This window comes from Mastigoproctus giganteus, chromosome 13, assembly GCF_048544385.1.
Source record: "Mastigoproctus giganteus isolate SK-2022 chromosome 13, ASM4854438v1, whole genome shotgun sequence".
In the NCBI taxonomy this organism is placed as follows: Eukaryota; Metazoa; Arthropoda; class Arachnida; order Uropygi; family Thelyphonidae; genus Mastigoproctus; species Mastigoproctus giganteus.
In genome coordinates this window covers 104,182,870-104,202,496 of record NC_143587.1, presented here as the reverse complement: position 1 = coordinate 104,202,496, position 19,627 = coordinate 104,182,870, and the positions used below count along the sequence as shown (strand labels likewise).

At 39.4% G+C, this 19,627-nt stretch overlaps 1 protein-coding gene across 2 annotated transcripts in view; it reads right to left on the bottom strand.

The window, feature by feature from the left end:
• The window catches only part of LOC150076324 (rho GTPase-activating protein 20-like), a 218,458-nt gene that overhangs the window by 12,642 nt on the left and 186,189 nt on the right, over positions 1-19,627 (bottom strand). For both annotated transcript variants that reach the window (XM_090387127.1, XM_090387128.1), the window contains exon 8: positions 13,774-13,995. In XM_090387127.1, the coding sequence (XP_090243253.1) occupies positions 13,774-13,995 (222 nt within the window). The remainder of the gene's footprint in view (positions 1-13,773; positions 13,996-19,627) is intronic.

The window sequence follows — 19,627 nt, the reverse complement described above, 5'->3', positions numbered from 1 at the left end:
TCACACAAACAAAAGCCCTTACCTTTACCCTTGACAGTAGATATATCCTTAAGAAAATCACACATCAGTACCAGAGGTGGATTTAACGGCGTGCACCCTGGGCCCCGAATTCTGGAGGGCCCCTCAAAACCCCATCTTTACACTTTTTTCTAATGACACCAAGTTTGGTTTCATACGTGCAATTTTAATTACGTACAAGTTTATAATCGGCGGTAAAACCTGATAGTATGTTTGTATTTGCTTATTTTCATTACCACAGTGCATACTATGCACATACTACGCTGCATAGGCTCCGCGCGGCTGCGCTACCACTCATCGGAGCAATAGAATCATATTTTCTACTTTGTACTTACAAAGGTTCTCCTGCTATGCAGACTTACGATATATGCAAATACGCGTATATTGTATATTGTTGAAATTATATTAAGATAAAATTAATTCCTGTTGTTACATCAGCGCCTGGATTTTCGTAGTTTATGAATAATTTTTGAATTTTAATTAATCATTAATTTATTGTACTATAACGAAAAATCTCTTCTCTAGTATTCTAATCATTCAGACCATTAAATTTTATATTTTTCTTTTCACTGGTAGGCTACCAATGGTAGCTAGAAAAATGAAACGACATCTATCAGGGGCCGAAAAAAGACGCAAATATAATATAATACATATATTATATTCAAATTTTATTGAAAATAAAACATTAATAGTACATAATATTTTTTATTTATTTAAAAAAATGGTTAACATGCATTTTTATTTTTCCTGTCTCTCTGTTTTTTTAAGGGGCCCAATATTTTCTTCTGCGCCCGGGGCCTCAACCGACCTTAATCCGCTTCTGATCAGTACACTGATGGTGTAATTTACTACCACCCAGTGGGTGATAGTGATCAGGTACTGCAGGTAAAAGACCCAGTGGGTCTTTTACCTGCAGATTCTTAATGCATGAAGAATTGTGGCTGATAACCAAATCAAGAGAATTACTTCCTCCTGTTACCTCTCTAACATGTTGCTGTAAAATACAGTCATCCAATAAATCTCAAAAAGTCTTGCCAGTGTGTGTGGGTGACCAACCCACAAATTTCCAGTCAATATTTGGAAAGTTAAAATCCCCATTATAAGACAATCTGATTTACTGGCCCACTCTGTATAGTTGTTTGTTATACTCATCACAGTCATTAGACTTATAGTACACTCCTACTCTCATTTTTGTTTTCCCAGCACTTATGTCACACCAGACTGACTCAATGTTGCACTGCTCAGATTTAATGATTCTTAACTTCTAAGAATCATAACTCCTCCTCTTGTCCTTTCTGTACACATTATAGTCCCATATTCAAATTCTGTATCCCATAGTGTCACTCGGAAATAAGATGTCCGAGTGACACCATATCTCCAATATCCCTACTACAACTTCTCCATTTGATAACTTATTCAGTACTTCAAATTTATTTATTATGCTCCTAGCATTATTGTAAATGCAAGTATACATGCACCTTCTTACTCTTAGTTACCCTAATTAAGCCCATGTTCCATGATGATTCACAGCAAGTCTTGAAATCCCAACACCTTGCTTTCCAGGCTGCTGCATGTTCCAATAGAACATGCAGCAAGAATCATTTTCACCTCTGCCTGTGGCTCTAGTTAATCTATTAATCTATGTATCCCCACACTGAAGCTAGCAATTTTCTGATCCACCTAACATGACCTAGATAGCAAACAAATATTCTTGCACTCTTATTTAAGTGTATCCCATTTCTGTAAAAACAGTTCAGTATCTCCAGGACCAAACTGGCTGACAAGGCTCTCAACACATACTCCCTCCTGTTTTGTTTGGGCAGAATTCCTAACATTTTCAAATTTAATCCTAACTCACAGCTTTTTTCCAACATTGCCCTGTATTTTTTAAGTAAGTCATCATATCTCTTACTCTTAATATCATTAGTGCTAACGAATACAACAGTATTGCCTTTTGTGTGCTGAAAAGATGAAACCTCCTGCACAATATCATCTAATTTTGCTTTCATCAGACATACCTCAGTCCTATTCTCTTGTCCAATATATTTCACTAACGATAGAGCACTGATAAATAGAAACAGGCCTATGGTGTCAGGATTCATACTAAACAAAATAATGCAGTATCACTGTGAAAAACAGATAAAATAAAACAAGTTGAAGTAAAATTCCTTTAAAAAACTTGGAACAAATTAAAATAAAAGTAATAAATCACAATAGCTTTTGGACGGAAAACACCCTTCCTCAGTTGTAAGCGTTATTACAAAATACAGAATATCATGCACTCAGCTATAGTGGTCATGCAAAGTGGATACCACGTGATACAGGTGCAGATAATAATTAGTTGTTGGAAGTAGAGGTTTGCGGTTGTAACTGTAACATTTGGCTAGGCTGTAGATGCCAATGTTTGTCATTTAGGAGGATGGTTCCCCAGTGGTGGGATGGATACGACCTCTGTTTCGGTTAAAGGAATCGCTAAAACAGGAGATGTAAAGCAATTCCAACTAGACACAATGACAGTAGTAGCAGGATCAGTCAATAATCTCGACATTGTGGCATGGTCAATGTTGTGCTGGGTAGACCAGAAGTGCTCGGCGATCACCGAGTGTTCGATGTCTGCAGAATGAATTGCTTTCTCATACTCAGAGACTCGATTTCCGAGTCTTCTGCCAGTTTCACCTACATAGCAGCCAGTGCAGTCACAGCAGGAAATGCAGTACACCAAACCACTCCGTAGGAGTGGAGGAATTGGTGTCTTAACACTCGAAGTGAAGGACCACAATCTTCTGCCCGGAAAGTGCAAGCACTTTATCCCAAGAACCTGTAAGACCCTAGAAAGTTGTTGTGACAGGTTCGGGTAGTATGGGATAAAGGCGGTCGAGGTGGGGTCATCGCTGCGTGTGGGTCTAGGGATGGCGACGCAGTCACGGGCCTGCAGGTCACACTTATCTAAGGCACTGGCAGGGTAGCCGCATTTTGCCAGACCTGCTTTTCCCTTAACGATCTCAGTGCGCCTTTCATCCACAGAACTGGAGTAGGTCCAGGCATGGGTTAATAAGGCCTGTGCGGTGCCAAGAAGTTGGCTGTGAGCATGTGCTGACCAGTAGTTGGTGAATTCTTTAAATGCGCGCCCTCGCGCTGAACCAAAGAATCTAAGAAAGGAAGGGCATTGCCTGACTTCAGTTCAATAATGAATTGAAGGAAGGGTGGCAGGGCATTGAGATAATGCAAAAGTCGGTCTCCTGACCCACAGGGAATGATCACAAACACGTCATCCACATAGCGACACAAAAAAGGCTATAGGAACTGGCAGACCCACAAATGTGTGACATGACTGCTGACGAGGCTACTAGGAGACGGTTGTGTTCAAAGCCGCTAAGTGGATTTTTCTTATTTATTCATTTGAAATTATTGTTTTTCTAAAACTTTTGATTTAAATTTAGTAGTATAACATTATTTTGTGATTTTCTGATTAATTTGGTGTATTTATTCTTTACTCGGCCTTGTAATTGCATAAAAGTATTGGTAAGGGTTTCCACGTGTTTCAACTCCGCTACCGTTCGTAACTTTCCTGCCTTTGTGATACAATAGTTATATACCGTACTAGATAGCGTTAGTTGAACTTTGTTAGCAGTTAAATTGTACGTTTAAATAAATACATATAACGACTTAGATTACAAACGTAATATAATTAATTATATTTAACATAATTAATAACATAACATAATTAATTATAATTAATTAATAAATTAATAGAATCATGACTCAGACCAGAGCAGCAAAGCAAAAGGCTCAAGCTAATGGAAGTGCTGTGGCTCAGAGCAGAACTGTTGTTGTTGTTGTTGTTATTTAGCTTAACGACACAAGGGCTACTGAGGCCAAATTGTGTCTGTTCATAGTTTATTTAGTCGAAATATAGCACTGTTGGTGTTAAATTAAATACTCCTATATAGTCCAATACGTTTTAAAAATATTACAAGTTCATTTATGTTTGCTTCATTTCCCAGGATATGAGTTAAATCATGTGGGAGGTTCAACCTAGAGACTGACTGAAAAGTGTTTGACCGTATGGTTGAATATAGGGGACAATCGAAGAGGAAATGCCTAACAGTAAGTTGACTGTCACAGGATGAACACTGGGGTGGATCTTCTCCCAGTAGCAGGAACAGATGAGTATGATGAGTGTGTCCAATTCTGAGTCTTGCCAGTACTACTTCCTCTCGTCTGTTTTGTCGAAAGCCTGAGAGCCACAGCTTTGGTTCTTGCTTTATCTGGTAAAGTTTATTGTTGGTGTTACTTTTCCAGATCTGTGACCAATTGTCGTAACTTGCTTTGCGAATAACAGGCTTATAATCAGTGTAAGGAACCTGAAGATGTTCTGGGCCAGCTGGATGAGGATTTTTAGCTGCAAGATCCGCACTTTCATTTCCCGGAATACCAGAATGGCCAGGGATCCAGCAAAAACTGATTGATTGATTAGACACACTGCAGGAAAATAGCTGAGAATGAATGTGTTTCAAGGTAGGATGAGAAGATGAAAAATTCTTCCTTATGGCAGAAACAGCACTGAGTGAGTCAGTGTAAATTATGACAGGTGAGATGGAAAGTTCAATAATTTTACTGAGTGCTAATTTGATGGCATATAATTCGGCTGTGAAGACGCTGCAGACTAATGGTAGTGAAGCTGTAACCGTTACAGAAGGAAAAACTGCAGCTGCACCAACCGCAGTAGCTGTTTTGGATCCGTCAGTATAGACTTTACAGGCATGGGAGTTCAGAGTAGTGTGAGCTAAGTGCAACTGCCTGATATTAAAGGAAGGTACAGTATTCTTTCCCCACTCCAAAAAATGTGTATCGTGGGAGGAAGAAACGTATGTCCAAGGTGGAACAGGAGCAGTTGTGTTCTGAAAAATATCGCTTAAATTGATATTCCAACTCTGAGAAAGCTCTTTAATCCTTAGTGAAGCAGGTCTGTTTTCATTTGGCTTGCTGTCATATATCAAATCCCACCGAGTATTATAAAGATATTCCCAACTGGGGTGAGATGGAAGACTCTGGATCTTAGCAGCATAGTGGAGCAATAATGATTTCCTACGAAGATGTAATGGAGGATCGTGTGCTTCGATATAGAGACTCTGGATTGGAGAAGTCTTAAAAGCGCCCAACGCAGTCCTGAGAGCACTGTGCTGGACAATATTTAGACGTTGTAAAGTAGTGCTCCTGGCAGAGTCATACACCGGACAACAATAATCTAGCCGTGACCGGATTAAAGTTCTATAAAGGTGCAATAGTGTATACCGATCAGCGCCCCATGACATAGCCGAGACTGATCGCAGTATATTCAGATGCTTTAGACATGTATTTCTTAAATGAGAGATGTGAGCTTGAAAATTCAGCTTGCTATCTAATATCACTCCAAGGAATTTAATGGTACTCTCAAGCGGGATTGGAATATTGTTTATTTGTAATTCCGGATCGGGATGGAGAGTTCGTTTCTTGCAAAAGTGGGTGAGAGTGCATTTCTTTTCTGATAGTTTGTAGCCATTCCGTGAAGTCCACGATTGTATTTTGGTAATAGCAAGTTGGAGCTGCCGTTCGATGGTGTTCATACTTTGAGATCGACAAGAAATTGTAAGGTCATCTGCGTACATGTAAGTTTCAACAGTTTTTGGGATGTCTCGTGTTATGCTGCTAACTCGGATTGAAAATAGTGTTGGACTAAGTATCGATCCCTGCGGGACTCCTTCTTCCTGAATGTGAGATGCAGAGAGTACATTTTTATATCGGACCTGAAAAGAACGCAATTGCAGAAAATTTTGAATTATTTTCGGCAAATGGCCCCTAAGCCCCAAGTGGTAAAGGTCCATAATAATCCCATGACGCCATGTAGTGTCAAATGCCTTTTCAAGATCTAGGTTGACCATGACAAGATGTTGTTTCATGACAAAGGCATTGCGGATATGAGATTCGGCTTTGATAAGCACGTCCAGCATCGATCTATTCTTCCGAAAGCCATACTGATGATCTGGAAGGAGATTTTGTGACTCCAGGATGTAAGTAAGCCTAGTGTGAACCATTCTTTCGAAAACTTTACCCAGGCAGCTCGTAAGAGATATTGGCCTATAGTTTTCAACACAGGAATGATCTTTTCCTGGTTTTGGTAAAGCAATAATGAAAGAATGACGCCAGGAGGAAGGATAGGCATTTTCGGAGAATATCCGATTATAAAAGATTAACATGGTACTCAAATCTTCTTGAATTAAATGTTTCAGCATAACATAATGAACTCCATCTGGGCCTGCAGCACTGTTTGAAGATCTGTTTAACGATTCTTGAAGTTCTATGAATGTAAAGGGTTGGTTGTACGGGAAAGAACGGTTCGTGAAAAAGTTGATTTTATATCGTTCTGCACTAGTTTTGATGTTCTGAAATGTGGACCCATAGGAGGCAGAAGCAGAGATTGTAGCAAATGATTCAGCAAGTGCATTAGCAACTTCTTCAGCTGTAGATAGGTCTTTCCCTTTCCAATGAAGTATTGGAGAGGGCATACGAGCGAATTTCCCATTTAGTGCCTGTATTTTTTTCCAAATGAGGCGTGTGTCGGTGTCTTTTGTGATTGTTGAGGCAAAAGCGATCCACGAGTCTCGTTTCGCTTTCCGTCTAATCTGCCTTGCTTTTGCTTTAAACCTTTTATAAGCAATGAGGTTATTAGTGGTGGGATTCTTACGGAAATTATTCCAAGCTCGGTTTTTTTCCTGTTTGGCAGTGAAGCAATCTGCATTCCACCAGTGATTTCGGTGATTGTGATATGTCTTGGATTTTGGAATGTAAGTATTTGCTGCAGTCAGAATCTGATTGGTGATGTAAGTATTTACATCATCAATAGGTTCTTTTTTAACGTAAGATCTGTCTAGAAGTATTTGAGCAGAATAGCCATCCCAGTTCGCCTTTTTAAACTTCCAAGAGGATCGTTTATCAGGATTTGGTGTTACTCCTGTTTGTAAGGAGCAAATGATCGGAAAGTGGTCACTGCTAAAAGGATCAGTTAATACAGACCATGTCATGATTGGAAAGATGGAAGGTGAGCAAACTGACAAGTCAATTTGAGAAGTAGATCCTGTAGGTAGGTGGATGTAGGTAGGAGATCCAGAGTTTAATAAATTTAGGTCATTATTATATATAAATTCCTCGATCAACTTGCCTCTTCTGTCCATTGTAGCTGATCCCCACAATGGATGGTGGCCATTAAAGTCACCGAAAAGACAAACTGGAGTTGGAAGTTGTGCGATGAGGTTGTCAAGTTCTGATTGGGCCAGTGATAGAGATGGTGGAATGTAAATCGAAACAATGGTAACTGAAATACCAACTGCAATCCGAGCTGCCACAGCTTCTAGGCTGGTTCTTAATTGGATCGGTCTGGACGGTATGTTAGTATTTACAAGTATGGCTACTCCTCCACGGGCAGGAGACTCTGGCAGAGCAGAACTGAGGGGGGCAGTTGTCCTCTGACTCACAGCCTTATAAAATGCACTGTTTGCTTGATGTTTGCAGAGCAATCGGGTACGGGACATGATACTGCCAAGGGGGATGTCTTTGTGTGTGCGCGCGATGCAAGGAGTGTATCGATATCAGGCAACAACTCGGCGTTCTTGTGGGCCTATATGAGAGCTTGAAGGACAGGGTGGATGCCCTCGAAGAAACTAAATTGAGGGACCCATCAAGCTCTCAGCTGCCCACATCAACGCCAGAGCTTGCACTTGGGCATCGCGTGACACAGAGACAACCCCCAAGGCAGAATGCGCTGGTCCCGAAGGAACTAGTAGTTGTTGGTGACTCTATTGTCAGGGAAACGGGGAACATGCTTTGTAAAAAAGATAGGTGGAACAGGACCAGGGTATGTCTGCCAGGGGCAAAGGTTGATGACGTTGTAGAGCGAATATCATCTTTTAAGGGCACAAAAGGTGATATAGTTGTACACGTTGGCACTAATAATATTAAGAGTAGGAGACCGGCAGAATTACTTAACAAGTACAGGTCACTGTTGAACGAAAGCCGAGAATTAGGGTTGAATTTTAAAGTGTCTGCAATTCTGCCCAGACACGATAGGAGGGAGTATATGATGAGAGCCTTGTCGATCAATTCGGCCCTGGAAAGATTGTGCAAGGCTCAAAGGGTAGAATTTTTTTCAGCCTGGACTGTACTTGTTAACAGGAGAGATTGCTTCTACAGGGATGGGATACACTTAAATAGAAAGGGTGCAAGAATATTTGCTGATGCTATCGAGGCAGTGTTAGGTGGGTCAGAAAACTGCTAGCTTCGGGGGAGACAAAGACCAATAGATTGACAGTAGCCACTGGCAGAGGTGAAAGAGATTCTTGCACTGCTTCTATTGGAATGAGCAGAAGCCTGAAAAACAAGATGCATGGTATTTCAGAGACTGCTGGGAGCCATTGCGGTACAAGTAAACACATGGGTTGTGTTAGGGTAGCTAAGAATAGAAACAGGTGCAAGTATACTTGCGTGTACACCAATGCTAGGAGTTTAGTAAATAAATTTGATGAATTTGAGGTATTGCTCAAAACATCGAAGGCAGGTATTGTTGGGATATCAGAGACGTGGTGTCACACAGATATAAGGGATGCAGAACTTCAATTTGGGGAGTGCAACGTCTACAGAAAGGATAGACAGGATAGGAAGGGGGGAGGGGTTATGCTATTAGTTAAGAAACACATAAAAACCAAGGAAGTGAAGCCAGTCGACATTGCTGGACAGTGCAGTGTTGAGTCAGTTTGGTGTGACATAAACACTGGGAGATCAAAATTGAGAGTAGGAGTGTGCTATAGGCCTAATGACTCTGATGAGTATAATAAGGAACTGTACAAGGAAATAGAGTGGTCCAGTAAATCAGAGAGTCTTATAATGTGAGATTTTAATTTCCCAGATATTGACTGGAATTTGGGGGCTGGTTACTCACACACTAGCAGGGCTTTTGTGGATTTATTGGATGATTGTTTTCTATATCAGCATGTTCGGGAGGCAACTAGAGGGAGTAATACTCTTGATTTGATTATCAGCAGTGATTCTTCATGCATTAAGAATCTGCAGATAAATGAACCACTAGGTGGCAGTGATCACAGTGTGCTGAAGTGGGATTTACTCAAAGAGGTAACTACCATTAGGGGTAAAGGGAAGGGTTATTGCTTCCGTAAAGGCGACTATGATGGACTGAGACAGTATTTAAATTCTATACAGTGGGACCAACTGATGATGTTACCAACAGCAAATTCAAAATGGGAAGCATTCAAAGAACTTATCTTGGAAGCTACTAGGCTTTACATACCAACTAAGAAATATTGTTCAAGGTTTAGGCCAAAATGGATGTCAGATGAACTAATGAGGCATATGGCAGAGAAGAAAAATGCATGGGATACATACAAATTAACACATGACACAGAAGCCTATGATAGATATAAGTTGATCTGTAACCAAGTTACAAAGGAGGTTAGGCAGGCGAAGGCAGATTACGAGAAATCTTTGGCAAGGGATGCAAAGAAAAACAGCAAGGAGTTCTTTACTTATGTAAACTCTAGAAGGAAGGGGATGAATCAGATTGGTCCACTTGATATTGATGGGTCAAGTGTTGATGATCCTGCTCAGGTAGCTAACAAACTAAATGAATATTTTGCATCGACATTCACACATGAGGAGTTATTCAGCGAGGGGAATACCAGAGGTGTATTCAACTCTAGCAGTAAGCTACAGAATCTTGAAATAACTGGGAGTAAAGTGGAGGAGAAACTGTTGAAGATAAACACAAGAAAGGCACCCGGGGTGGATGGGATCTATCCAGTTATATTAAAGGAGGCAGCAAAGGAATTAAGCAAACCCTTAGCTATAATTATGAGAGCTTCCTTGGACTCAGGGGAGGTACCCATAGACTGGAAATGTGCAAATGTCACCCCAATTCACAAAGGAGGATCAAAGGCTGACACAAGTAATTATAGACCTGTGAGCTTAACTTCTGTTCCAGGAAAATTAATGGAGGCACTGGTTAAAGAAGCACTGCAGGATCATTTAGACAAGACTTCAGTTATAGCTCAGACAGAGCATGGTTTTGTTAAGGGGAAGTCTTGCCTGACCAACTTGATTGGATACTATGATGCAGTCACAAAAGAACTGGATGCAGGGAATAACTTTGATATTATATACTTGGATCTTAGAAAGGCTTTTGATACTGTTGCACATGGAAGACTGCTACACAAATTGGAGCAGTGTGACATTGGAGGCAAATTGCTGCTATGGATAAAGGGGTGGTTGAGGGGGAGAAGACAGAGAGTGGTAATCAATAGACACTGCTCATCGTGGACTGATGTTATTAGTGGAGTCCCTCAGGGCTCAGTGTTGGGTCCATTATTGTTTTCTATCTTTATAAATGATACTGATGATGGTATATCGGGCTTAATGTCCAAGTTTGCAGACAATACAAAAGTTGGCAGGGTTGTCAAGGATACTACTGACACTATGCTGTTGCAACAGGATCTGGAAAGGTTGAGCAGATGGGCTGAGAGGTGGCAAATGAAGTTTAACATTGACAAATGTAAAGTACTACACATGGGAAACAGCAACCCCAGAGCAACGTATCAACTCTGTGGTACTACACTGACAGTGGTAGAGAATGAAAGGGACTTGGGGGTGGTTGTGCAGGCAGATATGAAGTTCTCTGAGCAGTGCAGATGGGCTGCAAGAGTAGCTCATGGAGTATTGTCAATGATATACAGGAATTTTTTCAGCAGGGATAAGGAGGTGATTATTCCCTTGTATAAGGCAATGGTCAGGCCACACCTGGAGTACTGTATACAGGTCTGGAGGCCTCATTTCAATTGCTGGAACGAGTACAGAAAAGGGCAACAAGATTAGTGAATGGAACAAAGGGGTGCTCTTACGAAGAAAGGCTTAAGTTTTGCAAATTACAGTGTCTGGAGACTAGGCACCAGCGAGGTGATCTGATAGAAGTGTATAAAGCCTTGAATGGTTTAAGCATGCTCAATGCTGATGGGATTCTTCCTCTAGCTCAGAAAAATCACCTGCAAGGTGATTTTTCTGAGCTAGAGTGACTGAGAGGGCATAAATTCAAATTGAGGAAAGACAGATGTAGGATAGACGTGCGGAAATTTGCCTTTAGCCAGCGGGTGGTTGATTGGTGGAACAGACTTCCATCCCTTGTGGTGGAGGTTGATAGCCTAAATAAGTTTAAGGCTCAGCTGGACAGGTATTTTGAACGAACAGAGGGGTGAAGTGGAAGTGGGTTTTTTTTTTTTTTTTGGCTGATGCTGCATAAGCCTGCTTTCTTGCATCAAATGCCTCTACTAATGCTAATGACTCTCCAGTTCCTGCCAATGTTTGCCGTGACTGAGCTAACGGGTGTACCCATAGCTGTACCATGAATTTGCCAGTAAAGGGATTCACCGCACATAACAGTACCATCAGTTAGGACAGCCTGAGAGCAGTGCAGATGTCGTCGGCAGTTAAGGAAGTTCTGCTGCTCAGGGTTTTAATTGTTGTCCAAGAATTCTTTGGCACATGTGATGTCCAGTTGGACTGGGACTGAAGTGAAGAGACACACTACACTGAACGAGGCCATAACCCGATCATCTGAGATGGATAGATTAGAGACCAGGCTTAGAAATTTTCTACTGTTGGAAATGGTGTGAACAGTCTTGCCTACCAAGGGCAAGAGCAGACTGGAAACCAAATTGGATAACTTGTACATCTGGGAACTACAACTGGAGACAATAGGTCATAAAGGCACACCTTCCTTGTGGACCTTAGATAGGCCACAGAACTGTGAAATCTGGCATGCAGGTGCCAAAGTGTGGATGCAGAGATTTTGCCCAACTTAAACCAGGTGTAGACAAGGCTGTTTACGTTGGTCTCCCATTATTATAAGGTCTTTACACGAGAGTCGTGTACAGGTTTGTAGATGGAGGTGTTTTGTAAAAGAGATATGGCTTTTGCTTTGTAGTTGGACTGGTTTAAAATGGCCGTTTGACGTCCCTTATCTGCTGGTAAAATGAATATAGTATAATTCCCTTTTCAATGCATTGAGGGCAGAGATTTGATGTTTGTTCGGTTTAGAGTTGACTAGACGGGCACATGGTAGGATTTCTGCAGTTTTTAGGCAAATCGCATTTGCAATTTCCTCAGGTAACGTGTCAATGATGCCTCAACACCCATTGCAAGTTCCATGACTGGAGGACTGCGTGAGAAAACGGCAAACTTCATCCCTAGGGTGAGTAGATCTAACTGCTCAGCAGACAAGCGCCTATCACTTAAATTCAGCACAAACTGAGAGCAGTCCATTGTAGGAGCACTTTACTGGTGACTGGTGTTACAGGCCTTCTGAAATAATTTGTTAAACTTACTTTTCAGTCGAGAGCAATAACACTCAGATTCTCAGACTGATTGGGAACATAAAGTCTGGATCACACTGGAATAAATGGTGGTGGGAACTAGACTTCTCGGTTCACGCATAAGGACGGCTTTGCTGGTAGAAACTCCCTGTAGATCATGGTGGAGGCTAATCCAGATGTTTAAAGCCTTGAAACTGAAGTTCTGACAGGTATGTTGCATATGTTTATTTTAATTTGTTCCAAGTGTATTAAAGGAATTTTACTTCAACCTGTTTTTATTTTATCTGTTTTTCTCAGCGATACTGCATTATTATATTTAGAGTCACTGATAATAACTACCTCCTTTGAGACCAGTGCATTCTGCCTTGGGAATTGCCATTGTGTTGCCTGATGCACAAGTGTAAGCTCTGGCATTGAGCTGGGCAGGTGAGAGCTCGATGGGCCACCACCATTTTAATTCCTTCAAGGGCATCCACCCTATTCTTCAAGCTGTTATAAACTCCCATCAGAAAACTGAGTTTACAGCTAATTTCTTTACACTGCATTTGTCAAAACAAACAAAGTCTATATCACGTCCTGTTCCAGATAGAGCTGCAACCATCACACAAGAACCCCATTTTGTAAGGCTATGATTCATAAGAGAACTGTCCTTTCAGTTTTCCCCCAAGCCACAGCACTTAAACTACTTTGTTGCTCTAGTCTGAGGCATGATTTCCATTTAAATTTAATTTAATTTGGGCTACTACACTAATCTAACAGATACCTAAATGCAGTAATACATATTATGCTATCAAGTTTACATTACGCATTACACTACACCATTATGTTTGTATAGTTTTAAATTAGATTTAATTCTGTTTTAAATTTGATTTAAATTACATTAAATTTTTCTAAAAACAAAAAAAATTGCCAATCTGTGATTAGAACCTTTGAGCTACTTATTTACTACAATTAAAACCCTACAATTCCATTCCACTACCATGCACTACATTAGTGGTACAATTTTCACACCAAACCATCAATACAAAATGAATATTAAGTCTTAACTTACAAAATCTCTAGCTAAATTTAAAAATAAGCTAATAAATGTGACTAGGACTATTCAACTCATAATTTAGTATGTTAATTAAATAAAAAAAAAAAGGGCAAAATTTTCCAAAAAAGTTATCCTTTTCCAAGAGTTCAAAATTCATCGTTGTACACTTTGTATCCTCCAACCCTTTTTATTAAAATATTAAAGGAACAGGAAGTCACAATTGTGAAAATGAGAATGTATTTTTTATGCACAAATGACTCTTCTATAAGAAGAATAAGACACTAACCTCAAGTGTAAGAATATGACACTAACCTCAGTGTTACTGGAATCTGTAGAGGGCCAAGCTACTAAAAGAGGGGAAGCACAAGGACTCCTGAACCACTCAGACCTACTGCGCATCCGGGCTACTTGTCGTTGATGTACCTGGGGCAAATAGGATAGGCACTTGGTCCTTTCTGCATGTTGATTGACAGCTTTAAGCTGGTCCATGGTGAGCTGATGTACAGATGGAATGGATGGTGGTGGTGTGTCTGTCTGAAAAGTATTCTAACAGTTAATTAGATCAGACTACAAACATTGTTATTACAAATTTAAAAAAGTTGATTTAGAGCATGAAAGGAGCCCTCATCTAAGTCCCTATATACTGTACATAATTGATTCATACCATTAAAAATCACTTAGATAATATTACCATCATACTTACTGCAGCCCTGAAATGGCTAATCCCATGTCTGAATTCCAAACAAAGTTTCAGCGTTTCACTTCCTTTTGATGACAGACATTATGCACAATCTAACACTGCTTCCACTTTGATGGCAAGTTAAAATGTTGAAGGGTAAATAAATAAGAATAAGTAACAATAGTCTTCTCTATCAGTAAAGCATTACTTATTCGAGGTAGTGCAATACATGGCAATTCGTTGTGAAGGAGGATGAGCACAATATGAGATACAGATAAAATGATGTCCTTCAAGCTACTAACATAGTTTTTTTGTTTAAGAGTTGTCTATGGTGTGTTTACACCAATATTATATACCTAACAACATACTCTCAAGGTCTGCAATTTTCCTTTCTTCAAATGTAACATTATTTATAACATCCTGTACTACCTATTTTATTTTTGCAAAAGTCCAATAAGCTAGCATTCATGGAACTATAGTTTATTAGACCTTTGCTTAATTATTTAAAATTTAAAAAAATATATATTTATCTTTTTTAACATAAAATAAAAAAAATATATTTTATATTTTGTATAATAAAAATCACACAAAGCTCCTTGATGGTGGTTTTTTTTTTTTTTTTTTTTTTGGCTGATGCTGTATAAGTTTGTTTTCTTGCATCATTTGCCAGCCACTGCTAATGCCAATAAAACAACCTTTAGTTTGTTTTGACTGTTCCTTTAGCTCTTTTGTATCGTACACAAGTAGAATAACCACCATTTTTTTTTTTTTTTTTTTTTGATTTGGTAGTTGTTGGCGCATCGGCTTCTGTGGCCATATTGCACCTCCCAAGGTTTTTGCAGTACTTTGATCCAAGCCCGAGGCGGGAATCGAACCCGCGACCTTTGGGTTGCCGGGCAGGTACTTTACCCACTCGGCTAGCCCGGTCGGCATAACCACCATTAAACATGGCCATGATAGCATTGTTCACTATTATTTTCACCAATATAAATAGTATTTTGGTCATGAAGGAAAACTTTTGCAGTAGAAAAAATTTTAAGATGTTAGAGCAAACTGATAGTATGATATGATTATATGGTTTGTTGATAATTAAACTCTGAAAATTAAGTTAAATTTCTTATATGAATTACAATTAATTATTAATGGCATACTGATATAACACAAGAGTTTAAGAATTACAGAGTTTTTATCCAAATTACGAACGTCATATGTATGAACAAAGAATGTGCAATAAGATATACCAGTACAATATAATGCTTTTACAAATGAACAAACTTGAAATATTTATTTTTTCCTGTTCAAATACAAAGGAATGGAAGTTGTTATATCAACGTTTTTACATTGATATAGCAGTATTAAAGCCAGTAATAACCTCACATTTTGAATTAATTGTTAAATAAACTTTCTTGTTCATGAATTGAGTTAGAAAGTTAGTGGAACAATACTCCTGAGACCATATTGCACTTATTATGAATCAATGGAGAAATGTTTTATTTCTAACATATTTAACTATCAATTTAAAGAATATAAAGATTTCTCCAATATTTTGCCTTTCTTCTAATAGATATTGTATTAGAAGATAGACAAAATATTGAAGTATGAGTGAGAGAAATGCCATCATACAGTGTGGTTTATAATATAGTGGGAAATTGATTAAATATACTGTAAGCTGACAATTAGCATACATTTTTCATCCTTGGTGAGCAGTTATAGGTTAGTTAAGTAAGTGCTTTATGAATCTTTTTACAAATTAGTCCACAATTTAATATATACATTAAAAATGACTTCTAGTAGAGGTAATACAGTGTGGGTTAGTATGGTTTTTATAACTGAATTTACTGTTCAATAAATGTATTACGCCAAACTGGATTTATTGTTCATACTGAACAATAAATTGATATTTTGAGACAAAAAAAATGTATGCCCCATTGCTAATTATAGCTACATTTTACTGACTGCCATAAGCAATTAACTTCTATGGTCCTGGGAAATTGTCTTGAAGTATAAAAAAGCAACTTCAGCTGTAAACTGATTTTATTTCTTTCGAATAATAACCTTTACATTATGACTTATGAAAACCCCAAACACAAAAGGTATTAGCCATATGTGCAAGGAAGCCCTAGGCTTTTGTTGTGCCAACCAAAAAAATTAAATAATAATTCATTAATTAAAAAAATAACATATAAATAATAAAATAAAATAAACTACCTATTTGACTCCCTCCTCATATAGATGTTTATCCAGCTGATCTTTGAATTTCCTCAAGCTACCGGCTTCAATTATCCATGGTAACTTATTCCAGTAATTAACACTTACTGGCAAAAAAAAAAAAAAAAAACCTTCCTACTATTCTGTCTAAATATCGTAACCCATAATTTTAATTTATGGTCTCTACTTCTGAAATCATTGCCAACAGTGAAAATTCTACCATCCTTCATTTTACTTTCTCTCAGAACCTCACATTATCAGTCCAGTTTTAAAGCTTTGTAGCCCACATACTCAAACAAATAGCACTTAGTACCATGCATGGGTTGAAGGTTGAGAAAACAGACAATACTTGTTGACATTAGACTTGAATTTCTGTAAATCATAATTTGCATGAAATATATGTGAAAGAAGGTTGTTCCAGAAAACAAGCAGAAGAAATAAATGTGGAAGAGAAAAAGTTGCTTCTTTAAGTTTGGAGCTTGACAGTGAATGGATGCTGAATTGTTGCGACATATGTTCAGACCAGTTTGGAAGCGTGCGGGAGTAATTATAGATGCTAATTCAAAAGAAGAAAGTGTCCATGGAAGTATCTAGAAAAAAAGCATGCAGACAATGAAAGCAGGTGTCCAAATTTTCATTGTCATATTCCTAACCAGAGCTTCATTGTGCCATTTGTTGAATCAACTCAGCCATGCACTGCCTTCGATTATAAGGAATGTAATGTAATATTTACAGCTGTTAGCCTCAGAACCACAGAAAACTTTTTAGGGATATATAAGTCAGTGCTTCACATCATTTCTGTCTGTAGTTAATTACAACCCAAAATCTGCATAAGGGCATCATTATATAACTCACAACTGGGCTGTCACCTCTTATGCCTTGGGGAACCTACTTGTTCAATGATGAGAGATCAGCTAGTCCCAAAACAGCCATTTGGGTGGTGGTATCCACTGAAAATACGTAACAATGCACTTCTCTAATGGAGAAGTATTACTTAGTCAAAGTATATAATTATGCATCTCATGTTCTGAAGGATCTTACAACATGAGATGTATAACAATGTCCCTTACTCAGTGGCGTAACTAAGTTTTTTGGACCCTTAGGCAAGAATTAATTTTGGGCTACTTATTTTTATTAAAATAAATTTTAATTAGGTATAATATAAAAGAAATGTTGAATCATTTTAATAACAAATATACCTCAGGGGTTCACATCTGGTGAGTACAGGCTTGGCACACCCAGGTTCCTGAGCTGGATATCATCATTCTTCTCTTTCTTGTGATTCCCTTTTACTTCTGACACACACACACTCTCTCTCTCTCTCTCTCTCTCTCTCAGGGTAATTCAGAAATTTTTTTTTTTTTGGCTGGTGCAGCATAAGCCTCAGGCTTCATTGCTACTAGCCTTGGACTACCAGCCTGATGGACCTGGGTTCGAGAACTGCCTTGGCAGAAGCGAATGCGGCTCTATCACGCTGGGAGATCGGTATAATAATAGTAATAAATTAGAATAATAATAAATTAATAGTAATAAAAATTAATAAATAAATAAACATTGTGAAAGTTGCTCCAAGGGACCTACCTACCCCAAGGTTGGAGTGGCAGCTAAGGCAGATTGTGGCGTCATCTGGCATTGCTCCCGAGAACTACCACTGGACATAAGCCAAAGCTAAACAGGTCCACCTCCACAGATGATATCGCAGAGAAATATTAATCATACTGCATCGAGTGTGGCCACAGGATAAAGTCACTCGTGTACAGGCCTTAGGCAGAGAGGTTAGTTCGAAAAATCACACAGTCTCTCGAAGAAGACAGTGGAGCAAGTGCCACTGTCCCCCCATATGGCTACCACAAGAGAAGGGCAAGACCATCCATCCAGCCCCACCAACTGGAAGTGCTTCCGGGGCAACTGCGCTAGTGACACCCAGGAAGGGAGAAAACGCCAATTCATGAAGTGGAGCATCGAAATTAATATGTACATCATACAAGCATACTACGAAATAACGAAGCTGGAGACTGATATGACAACTTACAGAGCGAGACTACATACCAAATGGCTGGAGCAATTCCCGGATATTCAGGCCAGCGAATAGTGGACCAGAGAAGGACCATCATCATGAAGAACCTGATAGCTACTTGGAAAAAATCAAGCAGGACATGAGCGATCAACTACAAAGGATAAAGAATACGGAACCAGAGAAGGAAGAACATACCACCACCAAACCAGAGAAGGAAGAGCAAGAAAAAATACAACCCCCAGCAGCTGAAGTGGAAAGAGACGAGGCCATGATATCCAGAATAGAGGACAAGTGGAAGAAGGCCCTAACAGAATTCGAAGGAATAGACCCCATAAAGACTTACATGATGTCGAAGCAGAGGCCGAATAAAACCTTGTGGAGAGTCACAGACCACCTGAATCGGCACATCATACCACATTACCTCGACAGAAATGGTGCAACACTGGAGGACATCCACATAGCCATGCATTGTGCTGCAGTAGCAGCCACAAGGATTAATGGAAGAGAAACGAGAGATCAACAGCAGAAGAACTAAAAACAGAAGGAACCGCCAGCTTGGGTAAGAAGACTTCAGCAGAAGATAGAAGAATTAACAGTAAAGATAGGCCAATTCATCCAGTACCAATGGGGCAATAGGAGTAAGAAGTTAATTGGAAAAGTGAAGAGCATCCTCAAAAGAGGCAGCGTCCACAGCAAACATGAGACAAAAAATCAGAGATTAGGAGAGTACTTGGACACACTGAAGCAGAACCTCCTTGCACTCAGCAAGAGACTACGCCGATACAAGGAGAGCTCCCAGAGGAAAACAAACAACCGAATCTTCAATGTGGACCAAAGAGGCTTCTACAGGAGTCTCGGAGAAGATGGGAAAGAAGGGAACGGACCACCACAGCAGAAGAAGATTGAGGAGTTCTGGGGAAACATATGGAGCAGGAAAGTAAGACATAACAACCAAGCCCCTTGGAAAAAACTAGAATGCAAGAAGACCAAAGACGTACAAGAAATGGGAGGGTGGGAGATTCGGGAAGAAGTAAAACAGACAATCAAGAACTCTCACAACTGGTGAACTCCAGGAATAGATAATGTTCACAAATACTGGTAAAAGAAGCTCACTTGCACACACACACACACACACACACACACAAGCACCGAGCAGAGCAGTTCACCCGAATGATAAGGCACCCAGAGACAATCCCTAAGTTTCTCACTTAAGGAATCATATCTGAAGCCTAAAGACGAAGATACAAGAAACCTGGAAAAAT